The sequence below is a fragment of the Orbicella faveolata genome, unplaced genomic scaffold (genome assembly GCF_042242905.1).
Source record: "Orbicella faveolata isolate gen_17 unplaced genomic scaffold, um_ofav_v1 contig_36, whole genome shotgun sequence".
Lineage (NCBI taxonomy): Eukaryota > Metazoa > Cnidaria > Anthozoa > Scleractinia > Merulinidae > Orbicella > Orbicella faveolata.
The window spans coordinates 1,818,040-1,845,000 of NW_028301565.1; the positions used below are offsets into that span (position 1 = coordinate 1,818,040).

Consider the following 26,961-nt stretch of genomic DNA (forward strand, 5'->3'; position numbering starts at 1 on the left):
CAATAGGGAGACTAGACTAGAGACAAGCTAGGCCATTTACTGTTAGGATCATTAATTAATTCATATTAATAAAAATATGGGATAAAGTTAAGATCGGTTACACTGTTGCACCATTACTGCTTAACCACTTCAAAAACGACAACTTAAAAGACAGTCTTACCTTCACAAAACGTTTCGGAGCCATCCCAGGTTCCGTTAGATCGGCACGTTCTAATCGAGGAGCCATAAATAACAAATCCTGGATCGCACCACAATCGAACAGTGTTGGGGTACACCGTCTGATTACCAGACAATGACCCATTTAAGGGTGACTGAAGACGACCACAGTCTACGGCTAAAATAATATCCAAGGCAAGATAAAATATATAAGAACTTAATTTGCAATCTGCTTTGAACAACTCATTCAGCGCAGCTGGGGTGTGACAACTAACGTAGTCCTACCTATTCTGGGCGATACAAGTGGAATTTGTTTGCACGAGTGTAACTCTAGTTTTACTCTCACCTTTGCAAGTAGTCCCATTTCCAGTCCATAGTCCATTAGCCTGGCATTGCCTAGTTTCAGACCCCTTTAAAATGAATCCTTCATCGCACTGAAACAATACTTTATTCGGAAAAACAGATAGATTTCCAATAGCAGAACCATTGACAGGGGCACGCAGGGGACCACAATCCTTTCCTGGAAAAAATCGAAAGCAATCAAACGAAAGGTTATCTTCGTAATGAAGCAACACTCATGCACTCAATCTTCTTCCTGCTCCTGGGCGCATAACACCTTATAATGTTGCTATTTAGAAACCTCATGGCTACCTGAGGCTCCCTTCTCAGACAATGGTGATGTTCTCTACAACTCGAGCTATGAAGGCTTGTTGGTATGGTCTCGTGGTGTTCATAATGACACTTGGCTCAGCTTAGCTTAAAAACGACAGTGCAAAAGTTAATCACTCCGCTCATTGGGAAAAGATTATGCAAAGCCGCCATACATGAGATGCTACCGAGTTCTTTATAACGTAAGAAGGACAGCAACATAAATGTTTACCCAATAATTATATTATTTAAGTCATCACTTTTAAAACGAATTCATTAGCCCTCCACGTCGATATAGAAAGCCTGCGGCTTAGAAACAATTCATAAAGAAACGAATTGACGACGGCAAAACCTCGAGCTGTTGTTCTGCTTAAAGAACAATGAAAATGTACCTTCACAAAATGTGTCATAGCCACTCCAATGTTTGTTAGGTTGGCACCGTCTCTCTGCGGATCCTCTCAGAGTAAAACCATCGTCGCATCGAAAGATTACTTTGTTGGGGTATGTTGTTAAGTTCCCAGATAGTGTGCCATTCAGTGGGACTGATAAAGTGCCGCAGTCGTTTGCTAAATCAGAAATAAAGTAGAAAGCACAGATCGGAAGATTATAAAATAGAGATACTAACTGTTTTGATAAAAACTGAGTACAGAAAATGCTTTACTTAACAAACAAATGGACTACTTTTGCCCTTCTGTTGCTCAAACAGTTATATTAAGTTTTTGTTAAACAAGAGTTCTGGGGTGCTTACCATTTACAAAAACCATCCGGTTGGAAATTTCAGGCATAAGTATTAAACAATTAAATGCGACTTTGTGTGAGAGGGAATCGCTATAAAGTATATCCACATCAGCTAGAGAGACCTAAAAGAGCAGAAAAATAGCATCATCTCAAATCACAGCCCATATTTTCTTAAGCTTCCCAAACGGAAAGTCGCGAACCATTTGATTTTCTAACTGGAATTTCCGGTTTTCCCATGTAAATGGTAAGTACCCCTGGTTAACGCTCTTTTCACCTTGACAGAGGGCGTTGGTTCCACTCCACGTTCCATTCGCCTGACACTTTCTATCGCTGGATCCAAACAGTGAAAACCCCACATCGCAGGTAAATCGCAGCGTGTGGGGATATGTGGTATTTCTACCGAAGACGCTTCCGTTTTGCGGCGCTTGCAGCTTCCCACAGTCGATAGCTGGGAGAAACAACAGAACGGTTAACTCTGACTTATTTTTGTGCAGTTTTTGTCTGTATACCGTCCGTCTGCCTGTCATTCTGCAAATCATTACGAGTCAGCAGATAATATGAATGACTTGGAAAAACTGCCACAATTTAGTATTTTGGAAGGTCGATAACCAAGATTATTTGCGCAAGAATTTTTGCGGTAGAGTGAGATCAGTACTACCAGGTTCTTTTTTATCTCACCATATGACTAACATTTTACGTTTTTCGCTTTACTTTGAAAGACAAGGCCTACCAATACAGGGTCAACGTTAAAGTGGTCCTTTGGGTGCGCCTCTGATATATCTCTGTCATGTGATCACCCAAAAATTCGATTTCAAAGGTCGAAGATCTCATCTGTAGAAACGTGTTTGAACAAGGTTGTGTCACTTTGTTGTTAGAGGAGATGACGTCTGCATGATCATTAAGCCAGCTTTGCAAATAAAACAATGCAATGTTTTGCGAACAACAAGGACGCGTACAAACAATGAGTACCTGAATTTCCCAAAACAAAGTGCCATGGTTTTGAATGCACAGGAAACGAACAACTTACAGAAGCTATGAATCTTCCTGAATGTAACATCTTACCGCTGCACAAGGTCGTCAATCCACTCCATGTGCCATTTGCCTGGCACGTACGGATTGACGAACCACTGAGAATAAATCCTGGATCACATTGAAACTGTATGCTATTAGGAAATACCGTCGAGGTGCCCGATAAAGAACCATTCTTGGGAATGACCAACGGACCACAATTAACAGCTGCAAAAGAAAAGGTAAACATTGTTAGGTAGAAGATAAACAGCAAGTGGGTTAGCGACGATTTTGAATACTGTTTTTTTCGTTGTCAAAATCTATGGAAATTTAAAATTACAGAATAGAAGCAGCGTTGTTTGGTCAGTGGATTTGCTGTAAAGAGCCATTATGCAGTTGACAGCAAGTTTTATTACGCTATCGTGAGATTTCAAGCAGGGCTATTTCAGAGGGATGTTCAATTTGTACAAAGTTGCCTACTTACCATCACAATAAGTGACTTCGCCAGTCCATGTCTTATTAGCTTGACAATGCCTGACCTTGGATCCTTTTAGAATAAACCCTTCATCGCAACTAAAGGTGACAAAGTTAGGAAAGGTTGTCTTATTCCCGAGCAAGGATCCGTTTTGAGGAATGTGAAGCTTTCCACAGTCGTTAGCTGAAACACAAAAAGCCCATAGGTCATTACTGCAAGCCTCCGCAAGTAACATTGCTCTCATACTAACAATCAGTCAATACCACTTCAACAGTGCAATATGTGGTTAAATGGATGAAATTACCACGCACCTCAAATATTTGGAATAACAACGAACAACGTTGGTACCTTGGCAAACAGGATCAACACCACTCCATGTTCCATTTGTTCGGCATTTTCTCGCAGTTGAGCCAAGGAGTGTGAATCCTTCGTCACATTTGAACCTTAAAATGTTGGGATAAGTTGTCCGTTCACCGTGCACCGTTCCGTTTCTTGGTGAAGGAGGATGTCCACAATCAATAGCTGAAAATAATTGTTTTGACAGATTGTTTAAAAGGTATTATAGACTATTGTCTAAGAACTCCTATTGAATATGAAATTTGGTGCCAACCTGTACACGTGGTATTGTATCCACTCCAATTTCCATTGGCTTGACAAGTTCTCTTGGACGACCCTCCCAAAAGAAATCCAGGGTCACATGCGAAGCGCTTTGTGTTTGGAAACACTGTCAGATCACCAGATGATGACCCATTCAATGGCACACCCAAGAACCCACAGTCAATCGCTTTAAGAAAAGAACAACAAATGTCAGAAGTTTAATGTTCTTGATTGGAGAAAATGTACTTGGAATGTATTTTTGTAACGTATATCCTCATAGGGATTCACGCTTTCTCTCACCTTTGCAAGAAGTGTCAAGTCCACTCCAGGTTCTGTTTGCCTGGCACTGTCTGATCACTGAGCCAATCAGAATAAAACCTTTGTCACAGCTGAAGATCATCTTGTTTGGATAGGTTGTCTCATTTCCAAAGGAAGAACCGTTCTTGGGTACCGCCAAGGGACCACAGTCATTCGCTAATCATAGGATGACAGAAAATAATATAACCTTTTTCAACCAACAATGCATCGACTGATCTTAGTTTGTAGACCACAGACAATGTTAAGTCTAAAACGATAACCACAGATTCACGAATAACCACAGGTTCTTTCAACCAGACAAGATCACTTAACCCTTAATCAGAGAGTTTTCAAAGGGTAACTGCACTTGTACAGAATTCATTTTTTGTAAATATTGTTCCTTCCCCATCACCAGCTTAAACGTAAACCGTTTTTATACGTTTTTATATACATTCGCTTTGTATGTGCAATAAATGTAGTCAGTGGCGTTTGTCCTTTAAATTGTCCAAGCAATATTCACGTTAAGTAGATCTTGAATACCTTGGCAACTAGTTTCATTTCCACTCCAACTCCCGTTCGGTTGGCATCTTCTCTCGGTAGGACCGTGTTGCGTAAATCCTTCATCACATAAAAACTTTAAAACATTCGGAAACGTAGTTTTTTCACCAACAAGTGTACCATTCACTGGAACTGGAAGACTTCCACAATCAACCGCTAAGGAAAACAGGTACAAATTTGTTACTTTATACAGTTTAGCTCATGGAATACAAATTTCAAATTAAAAATTGATATATGCAATCCACATTAGAAAGATATAAGAAGAGGTGAACTTTTCCACGGTCGACCAGATATAAAATAGACTATTAGACTACAGACCCTTACCATTGCAAATGGTATATATTCCACTCCATGTGCCGTTTGCTTGGCAGTTTCGAACACGCGAACCGCTCAAAATAAACCCAGTATCGCAGGAAAATCGTATGCTTTCGGGAAATACTGTAAGATCGCCATATGATGACCCATTCAAAGGAACACTTTGGCGTCCGCAATCAACAGCTACAAGAAAGTAATTAAATGGAAACAAAATGAAATTTAATGAGCAGAATCATCATCAAAATAGTATTGTATTCCCAGCATGAAACGGGACACCTAGTGGTTGTCATACCTTCGCAAGACGTTACGTTCCCGCTCCATGTTCCATCTGCTTGACATCTTCGTTTTTCTGGTCCTTTCATTATAAACCCTTCATCGCAACTAAAATTGACTTCGTTAGGAAACGTGGTTCGACCTCCGGACATTGAGCCATTCTTTGGAGTCAATAGTGGTCCGCAATCTTTAGCTAGGATAGCAAAAAAGACATTGTTGCGGTTTCTTTTCACGAATTGTCACTAACCTCCACTGGTGCATCAGATGCATCACTAAAGAAGCTTTACACTTCGCCATGTATAACGTGCACAGCGCTTAGTACTACTATATCTATTAGTATAAAGCATAAAATACATAAAAAATAATGTCTTCACATACCTTCACATGTTGTCTCCTGACCACTCCACGTCTTTTTTGCCATACAACTTCTGACGGTCGATCCTCTGAGTATGAACCCGTCATCACAGTGGAAACGCAGTTTGTTTGGAAAAGTTGTGTAATCTCCAAGTACAGAACCATTTCTTGGAGCTTGTACCTTTCCACAGTCAACAGCTAAAGGGAAAAGTTAAAATAACAGATATTGAAGACGTTCCATCAATTCAAACGGTAAGTTGATTTAGTTGAAAATCAGTTCATTTGAAACTAGTAAGCATTCGTACCCGCCTTAGCTAGTTCTGAAGACGTTTTTGCACATCTAGCCTTTGGAAGAGTAGTCAGCGAAAATTAACAAGTCTTTATGTTCAGGTAAAATTACCGAACACGATGTCAACATGACCCGAAAGCCGTCAAAGAGTTTTGACGACAAACTCATGTTCTGTATCAATCCGTCCGTCTGACCGTCTAAACGCAAAGACACGGTAGAATATGTAAAGTGAAAAACACTTTCGAGAAAAATTACCAGGCTACGAATAGTGATTTGTGACTGATGTGTTTTCGTAACAGAGCGATAGGTAACAACCAACAAATACAGTGAAGCTATATTTTTACGATAACTGCAGAAATTCCCGCGCGTTCATTGGTTCAATGTCAATAAGCGGACAGACAAATGAATTTGTAATTTATGCGATGCGTCAACGAGCGAGAGCGGACAATTTGACAATTCGGTATCCTAGAAAACAAATTGACGTCAGTTTTTCATGCGTCTGTCCTGTTATTGACAATGAATTTCGTCATAACGTGGTCAAAGTAGTCTGCAGATGCACTCGGCTATCGCCTCGTGGATCCACAGCTACTTCGACAATGTTATGACGAAATTCATCCACAATAACAGGACAGACGCATGATAAAATGACGTCAATTTGTTAAATTGAACATAAGCATAACTTAATAGACCAATTTCGATATATTAAAGTTCACCCTAACACAATAGACCTGAGCACGAGGCTCTGGGGAATACACCCCACAAACTCTGTAGTTATTCGCCAAAGCCTCGTACTGAGATCTATTGTTTTAGGTTGAATTTTAATATATCGAGATTGGTCTATTACCAAATAATTGCAAATATTGCTATCTTTGTCCTCCTCTGTTCCTACTTTGTTGCGTAAAATGTTGCACTTTATGTTCGGACGACGACGACGATGATAATAATAGAAATTATGGCGGAAATGGTTATAATAATGATGATAACGAAGATGTTCATGTATGACACACCTTAGTGCAGTTCTGACCCTCTCTCTGTCACGCAACTCCACGCTTTAAGGGAGCTCCCAATAGCGTAGAGTTACGTGACGCAGAGAAGGCTAAAACTGGACTAGACACACCTTTACAAGCAGTGTCATTTCCACTCCAAGATCCGTTTGCCAGGCAAACTCTTACAGATGATCCTTTGAGAACGAATCCTTCATCGCATTGGAAATATACCTTGTTTGGATATGTGGTGAGTTCCCCGTAAGAGGTAACATTCATTGGCATCACTAGAGGACCACATTGAACAGCTGGAAAAATAGGGAAAAAAGCGGTGTTAATGTTTCAAACCAGAAGCCTCCATTAAAATACCACTTGAATCATGCACTAGTCAAGTGTCGAGTAAGACATTTAACTTGACTAGTAAATGCCATTTATATATATCAAAAAAATACCCTTTGTACTATAACAATTTTGCTAAGAAAAAACTGTTTGACCATCTACCACTTACAATGGCTCACGTTAGCTGTTTGGTCTATCACTCTTCTTACAGTGTAAGAAGCTGTGACATATGGCTAGCTCCACGAGGGGGCAAGATGGACCAAACACTGCTCTTGATTGGCTATCCGAACAGGCAAGATGGAGCTAAATGTATCTTGCGCGCTCGGGATTGCCCTCTGTATCCCGCAAGAAAACAACGTCCTTCAGGTGTCTTAGGTCTATTTTTTTACGAGTTTATGGAACAACAAACAACTTGGCCAACATCTAACCATCTTTTAGCCTTTCTCTTACCCTTTTTTAAATAAGATTATCTATCCAGTAGACCTTTTTGACACTGTTATTAAATAACGCTTCCAATAGAATGAATGTCGGTTCGATTTCCTCACTCCAGCCCCTCCAAAATAAATATACTTCTACTTTGCATACCAGACGATATTTTTGTGCAACCAGTCTATTTCTATTCATATGAATTTCATTATGACAACACTGGGAATCTTGTAAAGTAGTATTTACTTGTAACACGAAAGTACGCATTCAACATATGAATTACCTTTACAGGATGTTTCGTTGCCACTCCATCTACCATTTGACTGACATTTTCTTGTTCGTGAGCCAATCATAACGAAGCCAATATCACAGGTAAACGATATGCTATTTGGAAAGGTTGTTTCGCGACCGTTGGAAGAACCATTCATTGGAACTGACAGGGGGCCGCAGTCTTTAGCTAAAATACAAGCATGTACAAATTCCAGAATGTCAATGTCAAATGTCAGAATGTGTTGATCTCTCTTATTTAGATTTATTTACCAAAATAAATCATACAAATTGACTCATAAACGCTCGGGGTCGAGTGCTTATTTTAAGTTTTAAGCTTCACTTTGGGTTGCTTGAACTAATACTCGACATGCAGGAAATTTTTTTTTACATCAATGAACTGGTAACTATCTTCATTTTCAAGGAAGCAGTATGTTATTTCTATGAGATCCTGTCTCAGTGGGAAACAATTATATTCGATGCGCTTTACGTTCCCTTCTCACCCCTTCGGTAGTGGCCACCGCCCTTTCACGAGACTATTATTACTTCCGTTACGTTGCCTTGCAGTACACACCTCAGAAATCCTACATCTCGCCCTTTCTGTTCTTGGCTCGCGTTGATGCCCCTTCTGTGCCCTACAGCCATATTTTAATGGTGTTCACAACTCTACTGATAAGCCATTGTAGATTTCTATTTACACACCCAGAGTAAAGAAAATGACGATGAAAGGAAACAAAGAATAGGAGGAAATTTACAGAAATAAAAATCATAGCTACGAGGTCTGCAAAATTCCAAAAAAAATTACCAATGCAGGAAGTTTGATTTCCACTCCAGATTCCAGTCGATTGGCAATATCTGACCCTAGAGCCGGCCAAGTTAAACCCATCATCGCAGCTAAATGTTATTTTATTGGGATAAGTGGTCTTGTGTCCAGTGGCAGAACTATTCGTTGGAACAGCGAGGATACCACAGTCTTTAGCTACAGCGATATCAGAACAGATGACAATGAGATGAGTACGTGTATTCAACAATTTTCCAATGGCGTTGAATGCTTTTTAATCTTGAAAATGAGAAAACGCGAGTCTGAACGCTTGTTTAGCCTAAATTAAAATTATCCTTATTTTATACAAGCTCAGAGCATGGTTTGGTTTTATATCGAGACCTGTTTTACGCTGTTGGATTGATATTACGTACGAGGAAGCAAGCATAAACATTAAGTCCTGTTAGGCTCTCTGGACGTATATGGGGCAGTAGCCATCTCTCTTTCTTTTTCTTTTTAGGCACGCAAAGCTGCTCCTTATTATTTACTATCTTTTAGGTGCACAAATTGTACTTTAGCAAGGTGCTAAGTCATTATTAATATAGAACATTTTTTTTCCTGGTATCAAATCACCACAATGCCTAACTGACTCAGATGGTGTGTGGCTATGGACCAGTTGCTCTGAATTTCATACCTTCACACGAAGCCGGAGTTCCGCTCCAAGCTCCTTCCGAGGTGCACCTCCGTAAACTTGATCCCTTGAGAATAAAGCCTTCATCACAATCGAAAGACACTTCATGGGGATACACCGTCAGATTGCCAAATATTGATCCGTTTGATGGTGCTTCAATAGGTCCACAGTCTCTGGCTACAACAAAGAGATGGAAAAATTATTTCCAGACACCCAAAACAAACAATTCTTTGGTACAGAAAATCAGACTAGGGGGTCGAAAGTGAGCAGAAGATCCATAATTCAAACGATTCAAGAAAGGTGCGGCTGAAGTAATTTGCAATAAAGCTGCGACACTGTTTCACGTGTCTTTAAAGGCAAAGCAAGAAGCCGAACTTGTCCCATAATCTGCTACTTGGGCAACAACAAAAATCTCATCTAACCTTGACAATAGGTCTCGCTGCCGCTCCACGTTGCATTAGCTTGACAATGTCTAACACGTGATCCTTTCAGTAGAAAGCCTTTTTCACAAGTAAACGTCAATGAGTTTGGAAACGTAGTCCGGTTGGGTCCGACTGAGGATCCATTCAAAGGAATCTTGACAATGCCGCAGTCTTTGGCTAAAGAATCAAAGTAGCAAAAAATGAGCAGTGTGAAATTACGACAATGAAGAAAAGATCAAACCCATTAGACAGGGTTTCCTCTCCCAAAGAGATTCCGTACCTTGACAAGACGTCTCCACGCCACTCCACTCTCCATCAGATTTACACTGTCGCACATCTGAACCTCTCAAATCGAACCCATCGTCACATGTAAACATGACCTTGCTTGGATACGTTGTTTGTTCACCACGTTTCGTGCCATTTAAAGGTACACTGATGGGTCCACAGTCTTCGGCTGATAGAAACAAAACGTAACTCTTCCGAGTTTTTATAGTTTTCCTAGCATATTACACCGCAGCCTTAGTTAGTTCCCTGCTGTTACCTAGAGGGATAGCGCTTCCTTTTCACGTAAACTGGTGCCGTAAATACTGCTATAATAATTCTTAATTATGGCAGGCGGAGCCGGCCTATTGTAATTATTAATGTGTTGGAGGCCAATTCTAGGGGTCCGTTGTTCGAGTCTTAGCTATTAGGTAAGTAAGTAAGCAAGTAAGACTTTATTTAAGGAGGGTAACACTTGACAGTAATAAAACTGATAAACTCGTGACCCTCTCCTGGTAGTGCCTTCTACGCAAAGCATTCCCCACTCTCCTCTCAGCTGCATAAGTGAACGGAGAACTGTTGGTGTAATATGCGAAATACACCCAAGGCGTAACACTAGAGACAGAGCAAAGAAGGTCCACCCATCCACTTCCAGTCGCTTTACGCTACGGAAACCGAACATCAAGTCATGAGTGTTTTGCTTTCAACTTGTCCTTAGAGACATGTTACCTTTACATCGCGTCTGCTGACCGCTCCATGTTCCATTGGTCAAACAGCTTCTCACTGTCGACCCGGATATGACAAATCCTTCGTCACAACTTAACTCTATAGAATTTGGATACGTCGTTTCCTCTCCAAATTTGGTCCCATTCTGCGGCGTGGGGACATAGCCACAGTCCACAACTAAAAAGAAAAAAAAAAGGTTTCAATGATTTAAAAATGAGACTGTTAGAAATTATATCACTGAGATGCCCAGTTCCTCCTCATATTCAAGAAAAATTGATTTGAAATATCATTCAATAAATTCTTAAATGCTTAAAGGTATAAAAGTCAAAAAGGAATCATACAGGAAACTAAGATACCAGCAACAACAACGACAATGAATGGTAGCAGTAAGAGAAATCAAGGCAGGGATTGCAAATTTTCACATCAGTGAAAGGGATAGGAATTACCTGTGCAAGAAGTTTGATTTCCACTCCAAATCCCGGTCGACAGACATTTTCTTATTCTGGAGCCGGCCATGTTAAACCCATCATCACAGCGAAATGCTATTTTATTAGGAAACGTCGTGTCCAATCCAATGACGGAGCCATTCAACGGGACAGCAAGTGAACCACAATCTTTGGCTAAAGCGAGATAAGAGAGATCAATGTTCTTTTGAGCATGGTACGTTAAATCGACTGGATTATTTAACACCATTTACTATCTACCATTTGCTGTAAAGATAAATTTCTGTTGTAAATTAATAAAAGTAACAAGCATAAAAAAAATTAAAGTGTTTTTTTGTTTTCTTTTATACTTATCAAACTGGCTTATAATGATATGATGCTTTCAAAAGACTCAACAAGCGCAATGTCATCAAAACCACAACACGTTTTTCATGTCTGTTACCCTCTATAACCTAAAAATTATTTCAAAGTTGAAAGAAACTCTTTCTGCACCTTCACAAAAAGCTGGAGTTCCGTTCCAGGTCCCTTCCGACGTACAACTTCTTACTTTCGATCCCCTGAGGATGAACCCCCCGTCACATCCAAAGGACACGTCATGCGGATATGTCGTTAGATCACCAAGCATCGATCCATTGGCTGGGGCATGTAACGGTCCACAGTCCTTAGCTAAAGAGTGAATATGAATCGTTATTTCGATGGTTGTGCCCGTAAATAATTATACATCAAATTATAATGACGGTTAAAAAGGCGCGTTGGCCTCATGGATAGTGGATCCCAGGTTCGCAGCCCTGGCCGGGGACATTATAGTGTGTTCCCGAGCAAGACATTTTACTATCACAGTACCTCTCTCCATCCTGGTTTATAATTGGGTGTCAGCGACTTAGATGCCGGGGGTAACCCTGCGATGGACTAGCATCTCATCCAAAATTCTCGCTTGAACTATAAACCCACACTTGCGTACCACGTACCTTGACAGACGGTTTCATTGCCACTCCAAACTGCATTAGCTTCACAATGTCGCACCCGTGATCCCTTCAGTATAAACCCTGGGTCGCATGCAAATGTTAATGAATTCGGAAAAGTAGTCAGGTACAGTCCAACCAAAGATCCATTGACAGGCACTTGGAGAAAGCCGCAGTCTTTTGCTATTGGAAAAAGAATACATGACTCGAAACAGTTTTTGAGAACCAAAATATCACACCAAACCTTCTCTTCCTTTTAAAGCGTTTCATTACCTTCACAAAAGGTTTCTACTCCACTCCACTTTCCATCCGATTTACATTCTCTTACATCTGAACCTTTTAAATCAAACCCATCGTCGCACGTAAACGTCACAATGTTGGAATAAGTGGTACGGCTTCCATGTTTCGTGCCATTCAAAGGTGTCTCAATGGACCCACAATCTTTGGCTAATTTAAAAATAATATAAAAAATTAGAATAAGTAGAATATAATTGGCCTGTTAAAATTATGGTCTGTGTTTGGTGAATGGTCAATATAATTCTGATTTCACTGTTACAAGGAAAATAGCTAACAAATTAAAGTATGAAAGATGAAATGAAAGATGGTAAATTTGCAGCTCGGTGAATAAGTGATAAAGAAAGAAATGTTGCCAATAACCAATGACCTTCCGATACTGGCTGGGCACTCTAACCACGAGCTAGAGAGACTAAGCTCATATGTGACACGCGTCCTGCTAACTGCTAGAATCAGCAAATATGTGTGATAAATGAAAGATGGTAAATCTGCAGCTCGATGAATAAATGATAAAGAAGAAATGTTGCCACCAGCATGGGACAAAGAAAAAAGTCTGAGTCCCCGACAGGATTCGAACTCGTGCATAACCTCCCAGATATCGGTCGGGCCCTCTAACCACTGAGAACCTTGTAAAATGGCTTAGCTCGCCCAGAGTCTCTCTGCAGCCCAGTGTTTAGAGTGCCCAACCGGTATCTGAAAGATTATGGGTTCGAATCCTGTCGGGGACTCAGATGTTTTCTTTGTCCCATGCTTGTGGCAAGATTTCCTCTTTACTAAAGTAACACTAAATCCATTTGAAATCGTAGTTGCTGTCTACTCTTTCTAATGTGTCATGAGGGTCAATAAGTAAATTAAGAAAGGAGAAGACAGTAAAACGCGAAAATGAGAAACAACGATATTTTATGGACACAAAACTTTACATTACCTGAACAAGAGGTTTCATTACCGCTCCATATTCCATCTGAGAGACATTTTCTGATCCTGGAGCCAAATATGTTAAATCCATCATCGCAGTGAAAAGTTATTTCGTTGGGATAAGTTGTCTTTTGTCCAGTGGCAGAACCATTAGTGGGAATAGCAAGTTGACCACAATCTTTAGCTATGGGTAAACGAGAACATGTCTAAATGTGAAGGGTGTTGGTCGAGATTTGAACTTGTCGTTAACTTAACGATTTTTATACCTAATCGTACCTTGTTGGTACGCTTCGGAGGCATATCAGGAGAGTTTGGTCGCGCCATGGTCCAAAATACCCATGGCGAGACCAAATCAGCCTGATATGCTGCCGATTTTACCAAAAAGGATCGATTAGGTATTTACCGTGTCCAAATTCAGTCAGGTGAGCTTGATATCGTAGCCATGTCAGGTCAGGGACTTGATATCGCAGGATACCAGGACAGTTGACAAGGCGTCTGATTGGCTAATTGCGAATTTGGGTACGGTAATGTAAAAAATCTCTGATTGCAGCATGGGGTTTCGCGCGTGTTTATCGTTGGGCGTTGGTACGCAATTTATATTTGAAATTCCCCAAAAAATATACATATTTCTATTTCCATTTCGAGGAGAAGATAACCTTGGTCGTTGATTTTCGCAAATATCACAACCTTTCCAAAACAATGTCACTACTACCTAACAATTTACAACACAAAACGGCAATATGAATATAAGAAATTTGATTTTCACCTCTGCAGGACGTTTCTTCTCCACTCCACCGTTTATTAGCCTGGCAGACTCGAGAAGAAGATCCCATCAAATCATGGCCATCGTCGCAGTAAAATATCACTTCATTTAAGAAAGTTGTCCTATCGCCAGTTTTGGTACCATTGTTTGGCGCCTGTAGTGGTCCACAATCAACGGCTTGGAGAAAAAAAAAAGGATTATAAATCTATTTATACGAAATGAAGACTTCCCAGAACATGAAAGACGTTTTAAAGGAGTCCCAGTTGCTTGTTTATAGTTTTTGTGAACAAATTTGACTTTTTCAGTTTAGATTACGGCAGTAACAATGAAACCGCTTGAAACTCAAGTAAAATATGCATAAAGAAAAGAAAACACAGCGGAGCAATTCTTTGAGAGCATTTCAGGCCCCGTCCACGCTACGTCGGAGGAAATTGAAAACGGAGGTTTTGCTCTGAAAACTCATCAAATGTTTCCCGTCCACACTACGGAATTTAAAAACGCAACAATCTCAGGTCATTTTGGATTTGTGTTTGAGTAAAACTCGGTCAGGGAAATCACATGCTTATCGTGACGCCATCGATTTCGAAAAGCTCCGCTTTCAAAATGTTTTCTGCCTTAGACTTTGAATGAGATCATAATGAGCGTAACCAACGCATTCCAAGTGAGAGAACTTAACTTTATGCTGAAAAGAAAGTGCAACTCAAAGAAGCTTTTGGGTTGAAAACTTTAGAAGGTATCTTGGTACTTACGTTTACAGCTGGTCTTATTTCCACTCCAGGTTCCGTCAGCTTGACATCTTCTTACAACAGCGCCTTGAATTTCGTATCCAGTATCGCAAGTGAACTTTATTGGATGCGGGTATCTTGTCGAGACTCCTGACACGGAACCATGATCTGGCAATGCTGGCTTGCCGCAGTTGATGGCTTGAAAAGGAGAGAACAAGCTTCAAAAGCAAGAGAATTCAACTCCAAAACATTGTCAACAAAGCATAACAGCACGAATGGTGGTTTACTGCAGGCACTATGGACAATATCCAATAATATTCCGTGTTTGAGTGCCTACTAAGTGTCAGTAAGCAGTCAGTCGAGCAAATTGAAATTCAGCAATGGAAGGTCGGCTGATTTTAATTCGTTTTAATGGCGAAGGTAAATTTGCGGCACATAGCAGTTTACAGGATCTAAAATACGAACGATGATAGGCGAAAATGATGAATGATAGACGAACTCATTATCAGTACCTTTACGCTTAGAGAGCAATTTACATTTTCATCAACTATTAGGGACATCATGTCACAGATTCCTGTCATTGGTACGACTTGAAAAGGAACGAACACAATATCATACGGGTGTGTAATTAAATAGATTGAAATTTTCGAACGATAGAAGATAGATGAAAAGACGGAAGAATGATACGACGGATGAACGAAAAGACGGACAGACGGACAGATAGACGGACGGACGGACGGACGAACGAACGAACGGTCTGACGGACGGACGAGTATAACTGCGAAGTTTAATAAAACCTCGTAGTTTAATAATTACACAGTAAAATAGCATTTGACGTTACTTTTCGGCATTTAAAACAATTCCCATATCATTAGTTAGTGGAAAACACTGTTACACTTATAACGTTTTACTACCTTCACACACTGTGGTGTCTCCACTCCAATTTCTGTCCGCTTGGCATTTCCTGCGGCGTGATCCACGTAAAATGAAACCTTCATCACAGATAATCTCCACTTCGCTCAGGAAGGTGGTTTCTTTACCCAATAACGTGCCGTTCATTGGAGCAGCAAGCTTCCCACAGTCAACGGCTTCACAAGAAAATGTCAACAAAAAAGTTTCAGAGCTGTTTCCAGCAATGAGTATATTATTTCTTACGTAGTTGTGAAACACGTTACAGTACCCAGTAATCAACCCGGAACCTAGAAAAGACTATAACAATATCTGAACCTATCACCGTAAAAATACGTTTCCACCACACTTGAGCGCAAGGAAAGGCGCTCAGAGCAAAATGGCCCACTCGAACACAGCTTATATTTCTGTAATCTGAAGTAACTTAAGTGTTACTGAAGTACCTCTCGGGTGTAGGTTACACACCCATCCAGTTGTCAGGTTGCGCTTTAACCGAAAAACAATTTAACTCCCTGGGTTCAGAAAGACACCATGAGAAGAAAGTGTGTTTGCCCAAGAACACAACTGATGATGCTGGTCAGCGATCTAATTCGATCTCGATCCAATTATTATTAATTTTTACTATTAATAGCTAGCGCGTCTCCCAAAAAGGGGAAAATGTAGCTTGGGTTGATAAGTAGACTAGAATGGAGTGAGGCCTGAGTGAGGGTAGGGGGTCAAATAGTCTGTGAACCGGCTCTCTAGTCGAGGATGGGGCGCAGAGAAAGCAGGAAGAAAGTGGAGAGAAGCTATTTCCTTCTCGGCTCTTCCAGCCGCGGTCAGACACTTTCCAGTTTTCGAACTCTGCCCGCGTTATTTTAATGTGTTTTTGAGCAAAACAACATCTGGTACCGATAACCCATTCACCCTCTTCAATCCATATTTGGATCAGAATGGACAACCTGGATAAATTACGCAATTCATATCAAAGAAAACTTTTATCAATAAAAATGATTACCTTTACAAACAGGCATTTCTCCGCTCCAAGTCTTATCAGCCATACAGGTCCTTGTGGAGGAACCAACCAAATCGAATCCAACATCGCAACTAAACTTTATAGTGTTGGAAAAGGTTGTGACAGTTCCAGAAGACGAGCCGTTGATAGGCGAGGTTGGAGCACCGCAGTCAACCGCTATAAGAGATGAACGTAGCTTTTCATACATAGTGTAATTAAGACGTTCAACTTAAAAGTTGATGTCGGTATCACTTCATATAGGGTATTTTTGGCAATAGGAATGGCCGTATTTCCTACAGCAGTTTATAAAGTAGGTCATTAATTTAAAAAAACTGGAATTACTTCTCTCATATAAGGTGAAGCTTCCAATATTGCTTCTAAGGAATGTCAGCATATATTTTGTCCTTTCATTTTACATTTTGGGGCGGAGAATACAAAATTAGAGCGAGGTGGCTAGTGATACGATTGCTTATCGATCAATAACGGCTGATTATTAATAAAGGAAGTTCATTACCTTCGCAGGAGGTTTTGTTTCCATCCCATCTTCCGTCCGCTTGGCAAGTTCGTTTGCGAGATCCGCGAACAATGAAGCCTTTGTCACAGTTAATCTTCACGTGGTTTGGGTATGTAGTTTCTTCCCCTGACAGCGAGCCGTTCAGCGGAATAGGGAGCCTTCTGCAATCAACGGCTGGACAAGAGAAATAGAAAGACAGCAGATAAAGAAGTGTTTTCCATTTTTTTCTTTTCCAGATAAAGTGTTAATTGGTGTGCTGCAAATTACTTTGTAATCAAGGAAGGCCGAAAGTAACCAGTTTCTTATATTTAGCTACACTATTTGAGTTTCCAGGAGACAATTAACCTAAATTATTGTATCTTGTCACGCTTGTTTAACTTCCTTTTCTGAGGCTTAGGACTTCTTACAGCACTTTTTCCTCCGTGTTTGGTGCGTTACTTCTTAATTCTCGTACTCTTGTGGTGTGTAGTTGTATAAAATGGAACACATCATCAGGTAGAGTCTTGCTGATTAGCAGTAACTTCAGCAAGTTTGCATTCGCACCAGACGGAACAAAATATGAGATTACATTGATAATATGTCTACCACAAAGGGACATATTCAAAGCACAAGTACGATCCAATCGCACGGACGCTAAGCGATGATCAAGAATGTATTTGAATTCATGTACAGCTATGGCATGAAGGATCATTTCGCTCACCACATTAATTAAACGCTAGTAGGATTTACTTACGTATGCATGACACTTCCTTCCCACTCCAGTTTTTATCCGAGGTGCACATCCTTGTTTCACTTCCTTCCAGATAAAAACCGTCATCGCATTTGAACTGAAGCGAGCTTTGAAAAGTTGTTTCGTTGCCCATAAATGATCCATTCTTCGGACGAGGCGGAAAACCACAGTTTACAACTGAAATGAGATTAATTCGGATTTCTAACTAGTGAAAATAAAAAGGAAGCAAGTGGGAAAATAACAGACCTACGGCTTCGTTCTATCTAGATTGGGGTTCTTAGGAATTCATAGCCTGGGTCCCGAAAAGAGAAAGCAATCCTAACTCAACCCCCAGCCCTCCCTTCCTCCCACACCCAGTCCTCCACTGCACATCCTGCATTGCATTCCAAAGGCACCCAGAAAGGAAAAGGAAGGGAAAGGAAATTATAGGATGAAAAGTACTCATATTTGCCGGGCCTCTGTTAGTGGGTCCACGTGCAATTATGATGTCAAAGCAAAGTAAAATGAGATTGGTTATTCAATATCCACCATCTCAAATTTCGGTTATGTTGGAAACTTGTGAAAATGGATTGTAAAAGGCGAAAAATAATCTATGAGAATGCAGAGAGATGTTGCAGGAGAAGATGACAGCATCTCAGTCAAGAAGGCTAGGAAAAAAAGTAACAAATTTGGGTGAAACTTACTGTCAATGGAAGGTCAAGTAACGTGAGCACAGAATTAGCACACCATAATGTTACGATTGGGAAGTAAATACTTAGATTACAAAAGTACAAGTCCCAGGAAAAGTAGGGATTTCCGCTCTAAAAATGTCAAGGAAAGAATCGATTAGATCATGTTTTTGTTACATGAGAATAACATCTGACATTCTGCAACCCACACCTTTGCAAACTGGCTGTGTTCCAGTCCACGTTCCGTTTAGCAGACACTTGCGATCCGGTGACCCCACAAGGTCATACCCTAAGTCACAGTTGAAGAACACTACGCTATTGCCAGAATATGTTACCCCAAGCTTTCGACCATTTTCAGGAGTTCCAGGATCTCCACATCCTCCCTCTGAAAAGGGAAAAACGACACATTGACAATGAAATGCAACCGCACATTACAGGATGTCTTCGAACACCGTGACAAGTGGTATATAAACAAGCACTAAAAATCTGTGACCTCACGCTAGGGCGTAGCTTTGTGAACACGTTTCATGAGGCACCTGGTTTTCCTTCTCACATAATGAACATTTCTGGTAGCGGCAAAGTAAGTGATAGAGACATGTTCAACAGAGGCTGCATATTCAAGGTGCCGTAAATTTGATCTACCTGTAAATCTGTTTGCTCGTAACATGTCGATCTCTTGTGGGTCTCAGCTGTCTACCAGACAGAACAATACCAATATAAGTCATTCCAGGCTGGACATAGATTACTCACCAGTACATTTGAAAGGCAACACGGTCCATCTTCCAAGAAAGCACATTTGTGTAGCCATCCCTTCCTGGTTAAAACCTTTATTACATTTAAATGTGACTTTATATCCAGATCGGTACTTTTTACTTGGATTTGAAATGTTCGCGTTTCTTGGAATTGCCGGCTCTGGACAGTCCTGCACTGAAATCAATTGAGAGAAACGGCACGTAGTGACTATTAAGTGAGAGCCTGACTCTGCTAGCTGTGAAGTCGTATAACGAAGTACGTAACTAATAACTTACTAAACTAGCGGTAATAAAACTATATGGATTTATATGGGGACACTAATATAAAAATACTGTTTTAAAGCTAATACAATATAAAAATATAAATAAGATAAGGATGCATAACATATACGATAAAAATGTAAAAAGGCATTAAGAATCCCATAAAATGCAGTTATTACCACAACTATCAGTCGAAATATCCTAGTCAAGTTTGTGAATGTTGTTCTTAAACGCTGACAATGTCGGTGACAAGGATGCTGTTGTGTTGAAGATACGGTATATGGATATCGGAACAATAGTTAGCAATTCAACTTAAATACATGCAGATTACTTATCTTAATTTTTATGGTGAATGTCGACACACTGTGAGCACCAAGTAAACTAACTGACAGAAGCTATCTCTTCTTCTACAGCCCCACAGGGTGACAGAAATCAGTTCCACTTACAGCATCTTGGAGTGAGACCGTCCCATCGTTTTTTTGCGGTACATCTCTTGACAGGATCCGTGTTCAAATTGTATCCTTCGTTGCAAGTATAATGAGCTGTAGAGTTGTAACTTGTTCCCGTGAAATTCAGTTTTCCATTCTGTACAGAAGGTGGATTACCACATGACATACCTAGTAGCAAGACATGACAGTCACTGGGATTCTCACCGAAGTAAGGTAGGAGAGTTATTTTTTTCCTTTATTCCCAATTCAAGGCTAAAGAGTGAGGTGGCAGTCTAAAATTAAAGGAGCTCAATCACGGTATTTTGCGTTATTTTGACGACGTCTAAAATTACTCTTGAATTGAGGGAAACCTAGAAATAGTAGTTTACTAAGATAGAAAACATCAAAGAGATTATAATACACTATTATGGAACAAGGATGGTTAAGGATGGAGAAGATAGACACGGATTACAAACGACGACCTTGAAAAGTTTAGACTAATGTTTTCAAGACGCGCAACCATGACGTAGATTTTTTAACTAGTTATCTTATGAATATCGTTTTGAGGAACGACGAAATCATAGAAACATTGAACACCTATGAGAGCCAGAGAAAAAAGAAAAATCATTGAGAGGTAAACGAAGCTCGGTGTTAAAAAAGACACACTTTTCCACATCTGTGTATTTTAAAAACATATCTGCAAGAATCGATTGTCTGAAAGTGCGCCGTAAATCTAGAAATATGTGGAATAAAACAGAAGATTTGTGAACTACGCTCACAAACTGCTGGCTGGTTAAGGGTTGAAGTCCTAACCATGAAAAATTGGCCCATTTAGTCGGTAAATTTGAATTCTTGCTTTGACTTTCGTAAAAGGAGACTAACCTTTCTCCACGCAACTAAAACCACAGCTACCGTCACAAAGGCATTGATACCTGCCTGAACCACATCCGCTCTCAGGAGAGCACTCTTGAGTACATTTGGTCCGAGCCGCCCGGATGGTCCTTTTACACGAGTGAGTACCTTGACAGAACACAAAGGTAAAATCAGAATGTGGATCACATATTGGAGTAAAAATTGCAAGAATTTTGTGTATACATACGCACCATGTAACAAAGCTATACCCCTGTTTTCCAAAACAATAAATTTTCCACGTAGTATGTGGAAAGCTTGTCATTTTGCAACCTAAGCAGGGACTGCGCGGTTAGTGGTAGAACTTTAGACCGGTATGTGGAAGGTTATGGTTGATCATGAGTTCTCGTGCTAGGAAAGCCCTGAAATATTTTTTCCTGAGTATGTAGTTCGGAACTGAGTCAAGAAAATGTCAATAGAAAGTATTTGATGCATTCCTTTAGGCCAAAAGCTGCGTTACTTTTTGTTGAATTGAAATTCCCGGCCCACTCCTCTGCTAATAAAATTGTTTTTCTCCGAATGACAAGGTCTTCTAGAAGCCAACATTGGAAAAAGACAGTGACCATTTCAAGAATTGAAACGGGACTTCTAGTTTCGTCAGTTGCATGCATAACATACCTTCGCATTTAAAAGGGAATCGAGTCCACAGTCCATTGATACAGATTCTGACAGGATTTCCATTGGGTAGTTCTTTAAAGCCCTTTTTGCAGGCTAATGTGATTCTTTCGCCAGTCATGTATGTGCGATTGAAGTTGTCCGGTTTTTTGATGTACGTAGAAAACGGGATGTTCGGTAAGGTACACATTCTTACTGGAAAAGAAGAAAAGAATTTAAGCGAACAATCAGAATATTTGGTGAACGGCCTAGATTTCTCATAAACGTACTCGCCTGCTGAAACATAAATAAATATGGTGATAACACGGCGATAAGAAAATAACTACATCTCTCTTATTTTTTCTGTCTTGCACGTAATATACCTTAGTGTTTTAACTCAATGAACATACATTCACTTGATTGTATTGTTATTTGTATTTGCCTTTGTGTTTCTAAATTTGTAGTGTCCGCAATTATGTATCAGGCTCTACCAAACTTAATTCATTTGGCACTCAAGAGAAGCAAACCTGTCATTATAAGTTAATGAAGAGCGAATTACGTTGTGCTCAAAGGAAAGGCTGTCTCTAATAAGACACACCAGCACAAAATAGTGTTAGTAGTCAGGATTACGTCAGGTGATACTTACAGCAGTTAGGTCCCACGCCATCCCAGTTTTCATTTGCCCGGCAGGTTCGTTGTGGGGCGCCAGACAATGTGTAGCCTTTGTTACAAACGTACGTAACAGTTTCTCCGAACTTAGTGGATGGGTATTGTGCCTCAGCATTCCTTACGTTCGGTGGTTTGCCACACGATAAATCTGTCCGATAAAAAATAAGTAAATAAATAAACAAATAATATGAGAGATCAAAGTCAATATCCAACTATCTTGACTAGAGAAGACTGGGCAAAGAGGGATTTATTATACGGCACCATTTCCTTGCGGGATAGGGCGGGAAATCCCGAGAGGGCAAGATAGCCCCATCATGGCCACTCGGTTAGTCACTCAAAACGTAGGATTTGGTTAATCTTTGCCGCTCGCGGAACTTGCCATATAATTTCACCTTTGATGTTTGCAATTATCATTGGTCCGTCACTAATATGTAAACCCGTAGTGTGCCTAGTTCTACTGTAATATGTGCTTAAAATATAGGTTAAAAACAACAAAATATTCCATCGACTCAAACTGTTGGGTGAGTGTACGTCGGCCGTGATCTCTGATTCACAGTATATGTAGTGCTGGGAAAGCTACAAAGATTTGCCTACCTTTCTTTACACAGCTGTATCCACAGTCGCCATCGCAAAGACACTCCTCTCCAGACCCACTGCAGCCAGTCGAAGGATCACATTGCGCCACACATATCCGACTAGGCTGACGATTCGTACGCTGGCACTCTGATTGGCCTAGATAAACAAACATAAGCAGTTCACAAAATCTTGATCATGCAGCGCGTTTCCTGATCGTTTGCTTCTGATAACGGATTGAAGAATAAGAGGGAATGATCTTTGATTACTGTAGTAACAGTCCTAATCTGCAATTCAGTGAAGATAAACGGTTATAATGCAAACGCGAACGAAAACGTCCAGCGCTAGCCAAGCAAAACACTTTGAAGGTAGGCTAAATATTCCGTCAAGGCCCTTGTCCTAGCCTCTTCCAGGCGTTCAGTTACATGGGGCGCAGCACGATAAATAGCGAGGGAAAAATTAGGGGAGAAGCACGGCGTTTTTCGCGCTGCACACCAACTAACTGAACGCCTGGAAGAGGCTATCAAGTCTCGAGTTGTCTGCCCTGGGTGCAAGAGGCTTTTCAGGCGCAGTTTCGAACTTAACTCGCTTCCGGCAAAACCAGTTATCCTCCTGCATGAGTTACCCAAGACTGTCAACTCCACACTTGTTCAAAGTTTATTTCACGTTCGCTTTACACGTGCTTCATGCTCATCCCACGCTTTCATATACAACGCTCACTTTACATCGTTTCTATCCGTCTTGTTTGACGCTCGCTTCTCGTTCTTTCTACGCTCGCTTCCTGTCATTCTATATCTGAAACACAGATTTACTCTGCTTGAAGCTCGCTTCGGGTCGCCTTGCTTTACGTTTGGTTTACTCGTTAAACGTTTAACCTGTGTCGGGCTCGCTCCACGCTCGCTTCCCTCTTATACCAAGCTTAGTATGTTGCACTCGCTTCACGCCCCGCGCTTCACGCTCGACCACAGGCTCTAGTTTTGCACTCCTTCTGCGCGCTGGCCTCGCGATGTCTCAACGCTGGCTTCAAGCACACTTTACTCTTTTTAAAGAGAATCTTTTAATATTTTTTGTTTGTCACTTAAAATAACATATTTCTTCTTTCGATCTTATCTCTCATTTAACATCAGAATTATGTACAGATACGTTATCACAAGGATTCTCTCTTATCGCGTTACAAATTAGACTTCCATCACAGAGGATCACACCCGCGTCAGTTGCTGTTAGTCTACCTCGCTGGGACTAGCTGAGATATGAACGTATCAAAGTTTCGTCCATGAAGAAAACAGCACGGTAGTTCCGAAGACAGATTGTGAGGGAAAAGAGGAAACAAAAACAAAACTAAAAAACGTGACGGTAACAAATAGATAGGTCCCGACTAATCTGTTGTTCGGGCTAATCCATTATAACCCGCTTACTTCCAGTAAATCCCTGCAGAATCATATCTACAGGAGCGATTCCTAGCTATAAACTCAAACACTTCCCTTTTGACAGAAAATTTCACCCTCCACGGAGAGAAAAACACTGCCTGCTGCGTGGGTGAAAAAGGGCCGCGCAAAGCATTTGTTTCTCTCGCATTTTCGATGTTCAAGCTTATCGTTCGGCGCTGATTGTGTAAAAGTGAAAATTCCCGATGAAAATTTCGGTAATTCTGATAAGTAAACGCCTATTTAAAATAGCCGCAACTAACACATAAGAAATATTTTATCAACAGCCCAACATATTTTTTTTTCTTTTTTTCTCTTCAGAAAACTTGATATTGTTTATAGAAGTGGTAATGACCTCGTCGCAAGAAAATCGCATGCACCCTGAAGACTTCCTGTTGTGACGCGGAATCCGGATTTTACGACGCAAGTATATCGGCTGATATACCTTGCTCTAGAAGCTATTCCAGATCATATCGCTATCAAATATAAAGCTTCATCGATGGATTACATCATCGATCTACCTAGCTTGAGTAACATCCATTAGTATTGCATGATGGTATAAACAAAAGTTTATCGCTCACGTCTTTAATCACAGAGCAATCGATAAGTATTGCCCAAAGTTGATACAGTTAGTGTATACACATTCTGTTTGAATGACATGTCTTTACAACTATCAAAGTAAATTACAACCGGGCGAGATGGATATTCGCGACCGTGACCATATACACACGTCTAAAATATGAACCCTGCATGTGTTTCAAAACGGATACTATTTTAACGAACAAAACTCACCTTTTACTGTACGCGAAGAAAAGATCATCCACAGCAGCAATGAAGTAAGAATAATCCTCATTTTGTCATCCGCCTGTAGCGAAATGCTTGCTATTCGGATGACATACGTATTAGCTGCTTGTTGACTACGGACGAAACCGTGAAATCCAACCGGGGCTGAAGATTCAAACCTCTCATCGACGTCAATTGCTACAATTGTAGCTATCATGTTTCATTACGTGCGATATACTTTTGCAAACGTCATTTTGAATTCGTCACGCAGTCTGTCAGCCGCAGGTTTAGTTTAAAAGATGGGCAACACCATCAGCTCCTGCATCAGATGAATCCACTGGATGACGTGAATTTTCGCCGTCAATTGTGATTCCCTGGATAGTGATTTACGTTGGTCAATAACATGATTTGTTCCTTTGATGGCCTGTAAGGAGTATTAAAAAGGTGCGCCACGGACCCGGGCGGGGGCGGGGGGGAGGGGGGGGGGGAAGGTGTACTCCTAGAAAAATTGAGTGGGGGTGTACGGCCGCTTCCCAAAGCCCTTACCCTATTTATCACCAGAATCTGCGATTTATGACCTGATCAAAAATTCGATACTCTATTTATAGCCGTTGAGGCAGGCACAGTTGCTCTAAACACAATTTATGAAGGGCTTTTGTTGATGGTCTTATCGATAATTATGAAAATGTAGCTTGTGCTAAAAAAAACATACCTAATTTAAGACCAGAGTGCAAAAACCATACCCTATTTCTGACCAAAATGACCAAAATCGATACCCTATTTATAACCAAAACGGCTGAAAAACCATACCCTTTGGGGCCGCACATACCCATATAGCCCATATAAGGGAATACCCCATCCCCCGGGGCCACGGAACGGTATTATATGTTGCGTTGCAAACCACCTGATGGTATTGACGGTATTCACAGGGAGAACTTCTTATAGCTGAAGCGGGCGACAGCTTTTATTCGTCTGATCCGTTATAAAGTCGATTATTATATATCTCAGTTACTACGCGAGGGGAAGGTATGTATTGGAAAAGTGTCAAGGGCTGGGTGAGGAGAGGGGGGTTTACCTGAAGAAATGCAAGATGTTATATGGGTTTAAGAAGATTAGGTCCCACTAACTCTGTCCGCTTACAGATTGCTCTGCACAAGGGATTTAGGAAGAAAATAGCAGTAACTCTGTCAGGAAATTTATTACCACAAATAGGTTAACACCCAGAAATGAAAACATGGTCACTCGCATTCTCGACTACATGGCTTTCACTGAGCCACGGTGGCGTTCACATCTTTCTCTAAACAAGTAAACACGATGTGGTAACTTGCATGGCTATCACAGATCTTTCAGGGAACGTAATTCATCGCCTTTTCTGATATAATAAGTTATAGCAGCTTATAAACAATACCTCTGAAATTTTTATAACAATATTTTGGTGATTCTATCGTGTTATGGTGGCCACTCAGTAACCGCCATTAGAAATCTGCAAACTGCTATGTTCTTAATAGCCTAGGCTCTTTGTTTCCACCCCATCTCCTTACAACCTCCAAAAATATTCGGTTAAGCCTCAAAACTGGTTTAATTAAATGATACTCAAAAACGGGTCAATCATGACGTCACGCAATTCAGAATGTGGGCCATATTGGAATTTTTTTTTCAAAAAAGCAAGAACATCCCCGAACTTGATTCAAAGCTCAGAAACAATAACAGGAGCTTAGGAAACGTCGTCATCTGATCAAGCATATGAGCATATGACACGCCAGAATGTCCCCTGTTATACGTTTGGAAAAGTCATAAAGTTCACCCACTACAGATAGGTTAAGATTTGTATAAGTTACAAAAGTTTGAAGTCCAAGATCTTTTATAACTTAAGCCTTAAGCCTTAAAACTTAGTTTCGATCTCGCTAAAAACATAATCATCCACAATGCTAAGAAATCTATTCAGCTGAGTAACTTCAAGTTTAGTTTACTCGCTGTCAACACAATGCTATAGCAATCATATGACTTATATCGAAATTTGAAGAGGAATGCCGTGGAGAATTCGGCATAACGAGATTTTGTGATACAG

General features: G+C 40.5%; 2 protein-coding genes across 5 annotated transcripts in view; both read right to left on the minus strand.

Annotated features, from left to right (window-relative positions):
- LOC110053852 (sushi, von Willebrand factor type A, EGF and pentraxin domain-containing protein 1-like) overlaps positions 1-25,056 on the minus strand; it is a 49,765-nt gene extending 24,709 nt beyond the window's left edge. For 3 of the 4 annotated variants that reach the window (XM_020760152.2, XM_089274783.1, XM_089274784.1), the window contains exons 1-39: positions 24,903-25,056; positions 22,708-22,845; positions 22,091-22,261; positions 21,469-21,660; positions 20,824-20,961; positions 19,960-20,130; positions 19,251-19,427; positions 18,712-18,885; positions 17,836-18,009; positions 17,103-17,276; positions 16,592-16,765; positions 15,600-15,773; positions 14,710-14,883; positions 13,964-14,137; positions 13,208-13,381; positions 12,262-12,435; positions 11,995-12,171; positions 11,519-11,692; positions 11,030-11,203; positions 10,587-10,760; positions 9,877-10,050; positions 9,597-9,773; positions 9,178-9,351; positions 8,529-8,702; positions 7,740-7,913; positions 6,826-6,999; positions 5,444-5,617; positions 5,085-5,258; positions 4,802-4,975; positions 4,460-4,633; positions 3,923-4,096; positions 3,636-3,809; positions 3,374-3,547; positions 3,035-3,208; positions 2,605-2,778; positions 1,817-1,990; positions 1,197-1,370; positions 503-676; positions 161-334 (exon numbers count right to left, since the gene is read on the minus strand). In XM_020760152.2, coding sequence (XP_020615811.2) covers positions 161-334; positions 503-676; positions 1,197-1,370; positions 1,817-1,990; positions 2,605-2,778; positions 3,035-3,208; positions 3,374-3,547; positions 3,636-3,809; positions 3,923-4,096; positions 4,460-4,633; positions 4,802-4,975; positions 5,085-5,258; positions 5,444-5,617; positions 6,826-6,999; positions 7,740-7,913; positions 8,529-8,702; positions 9,178-9,351; positions 9,597-9,773; positions 9,877-10,050; positions 10,587-10,760; positions 11,030-11,203; positions 11,519-11,692; positions 11,995-12,171; positions 12,262-12,435; positions 13,208-13,381; positions 13,964-14,137; positions 14,710-14,883; positions 15,600-15,773; positions 16,592-16,765; positions 17,103-17,276; positions 17,836-18,009; positions 18,712-18,885; positions 19,251-19,427; positions 19,960-20,130; positions 20,824-20,961; positions 21,469-21,660; positions 22,091-22,261; positions 22,708-22,845; positions 24,903-24,963 — 6,622 coding nt within the window. In that variant the 5' untranslated portion in view covers positions 24,964-25,056. The remainder of the gene's footprint in view (positions 1-160; positions 335-502; positions 677-1,196; positions 1,371-1,816; positions 1,991-2,604; positions 2,779-3,034; positions 3,209-3,373; positions 3,548-3,635; positions 3,810-3,922; positions 4,097-4,459; positions 4,634-4,801; positions 4,976-5,084; positions 5,259-5,443; positions 5,618-6,825; positions 7,000-7,739; positions 7,914-8,528; positions 8,703-9,177; positions 9,352-9,596; positions 9,774-9,876; positions 10,051-10,586; positions 10,761-11,029; positions 11,204-11,518; positions 11,693-11,994; positions 12,172-12,261; positions 12,436-13,207; positions 13,382-13,963; positions 14,138-14,709; positions 14,884-15,599; positions 15,774-16,591; positions 16,766-17,102; positions 17,277-17,835; positions 18,010-18,711; positions 18,886-19,250; positions 19,428-19,959; positions 20,131-20,823; positions 20,962-21,468; positions 21,661-22,090; positions 22,262-22,707; positions 22,846-24,902) is intronic. The other variant, XM_089274785.1, reaches the window with a different exon arrangement.
- Positions 25,057-26,072: 1,016 nt separating this feature from the next.
- The window catches only part of LOC110053853 (uncharacterized), a 6,829-nt gene continuing 5,940 nt past the window's right edge, over positions 26,073-26,961 (minus strand). Inside the window, exon 6 of the mRNA XM_020760156.2 lies at positions 26,073-26,961. This exon is cut by the window's right edge and continues 299 nt beyond it. The gene's annotated coding sequence lies outside the window, so the exon portion shown is untranslated.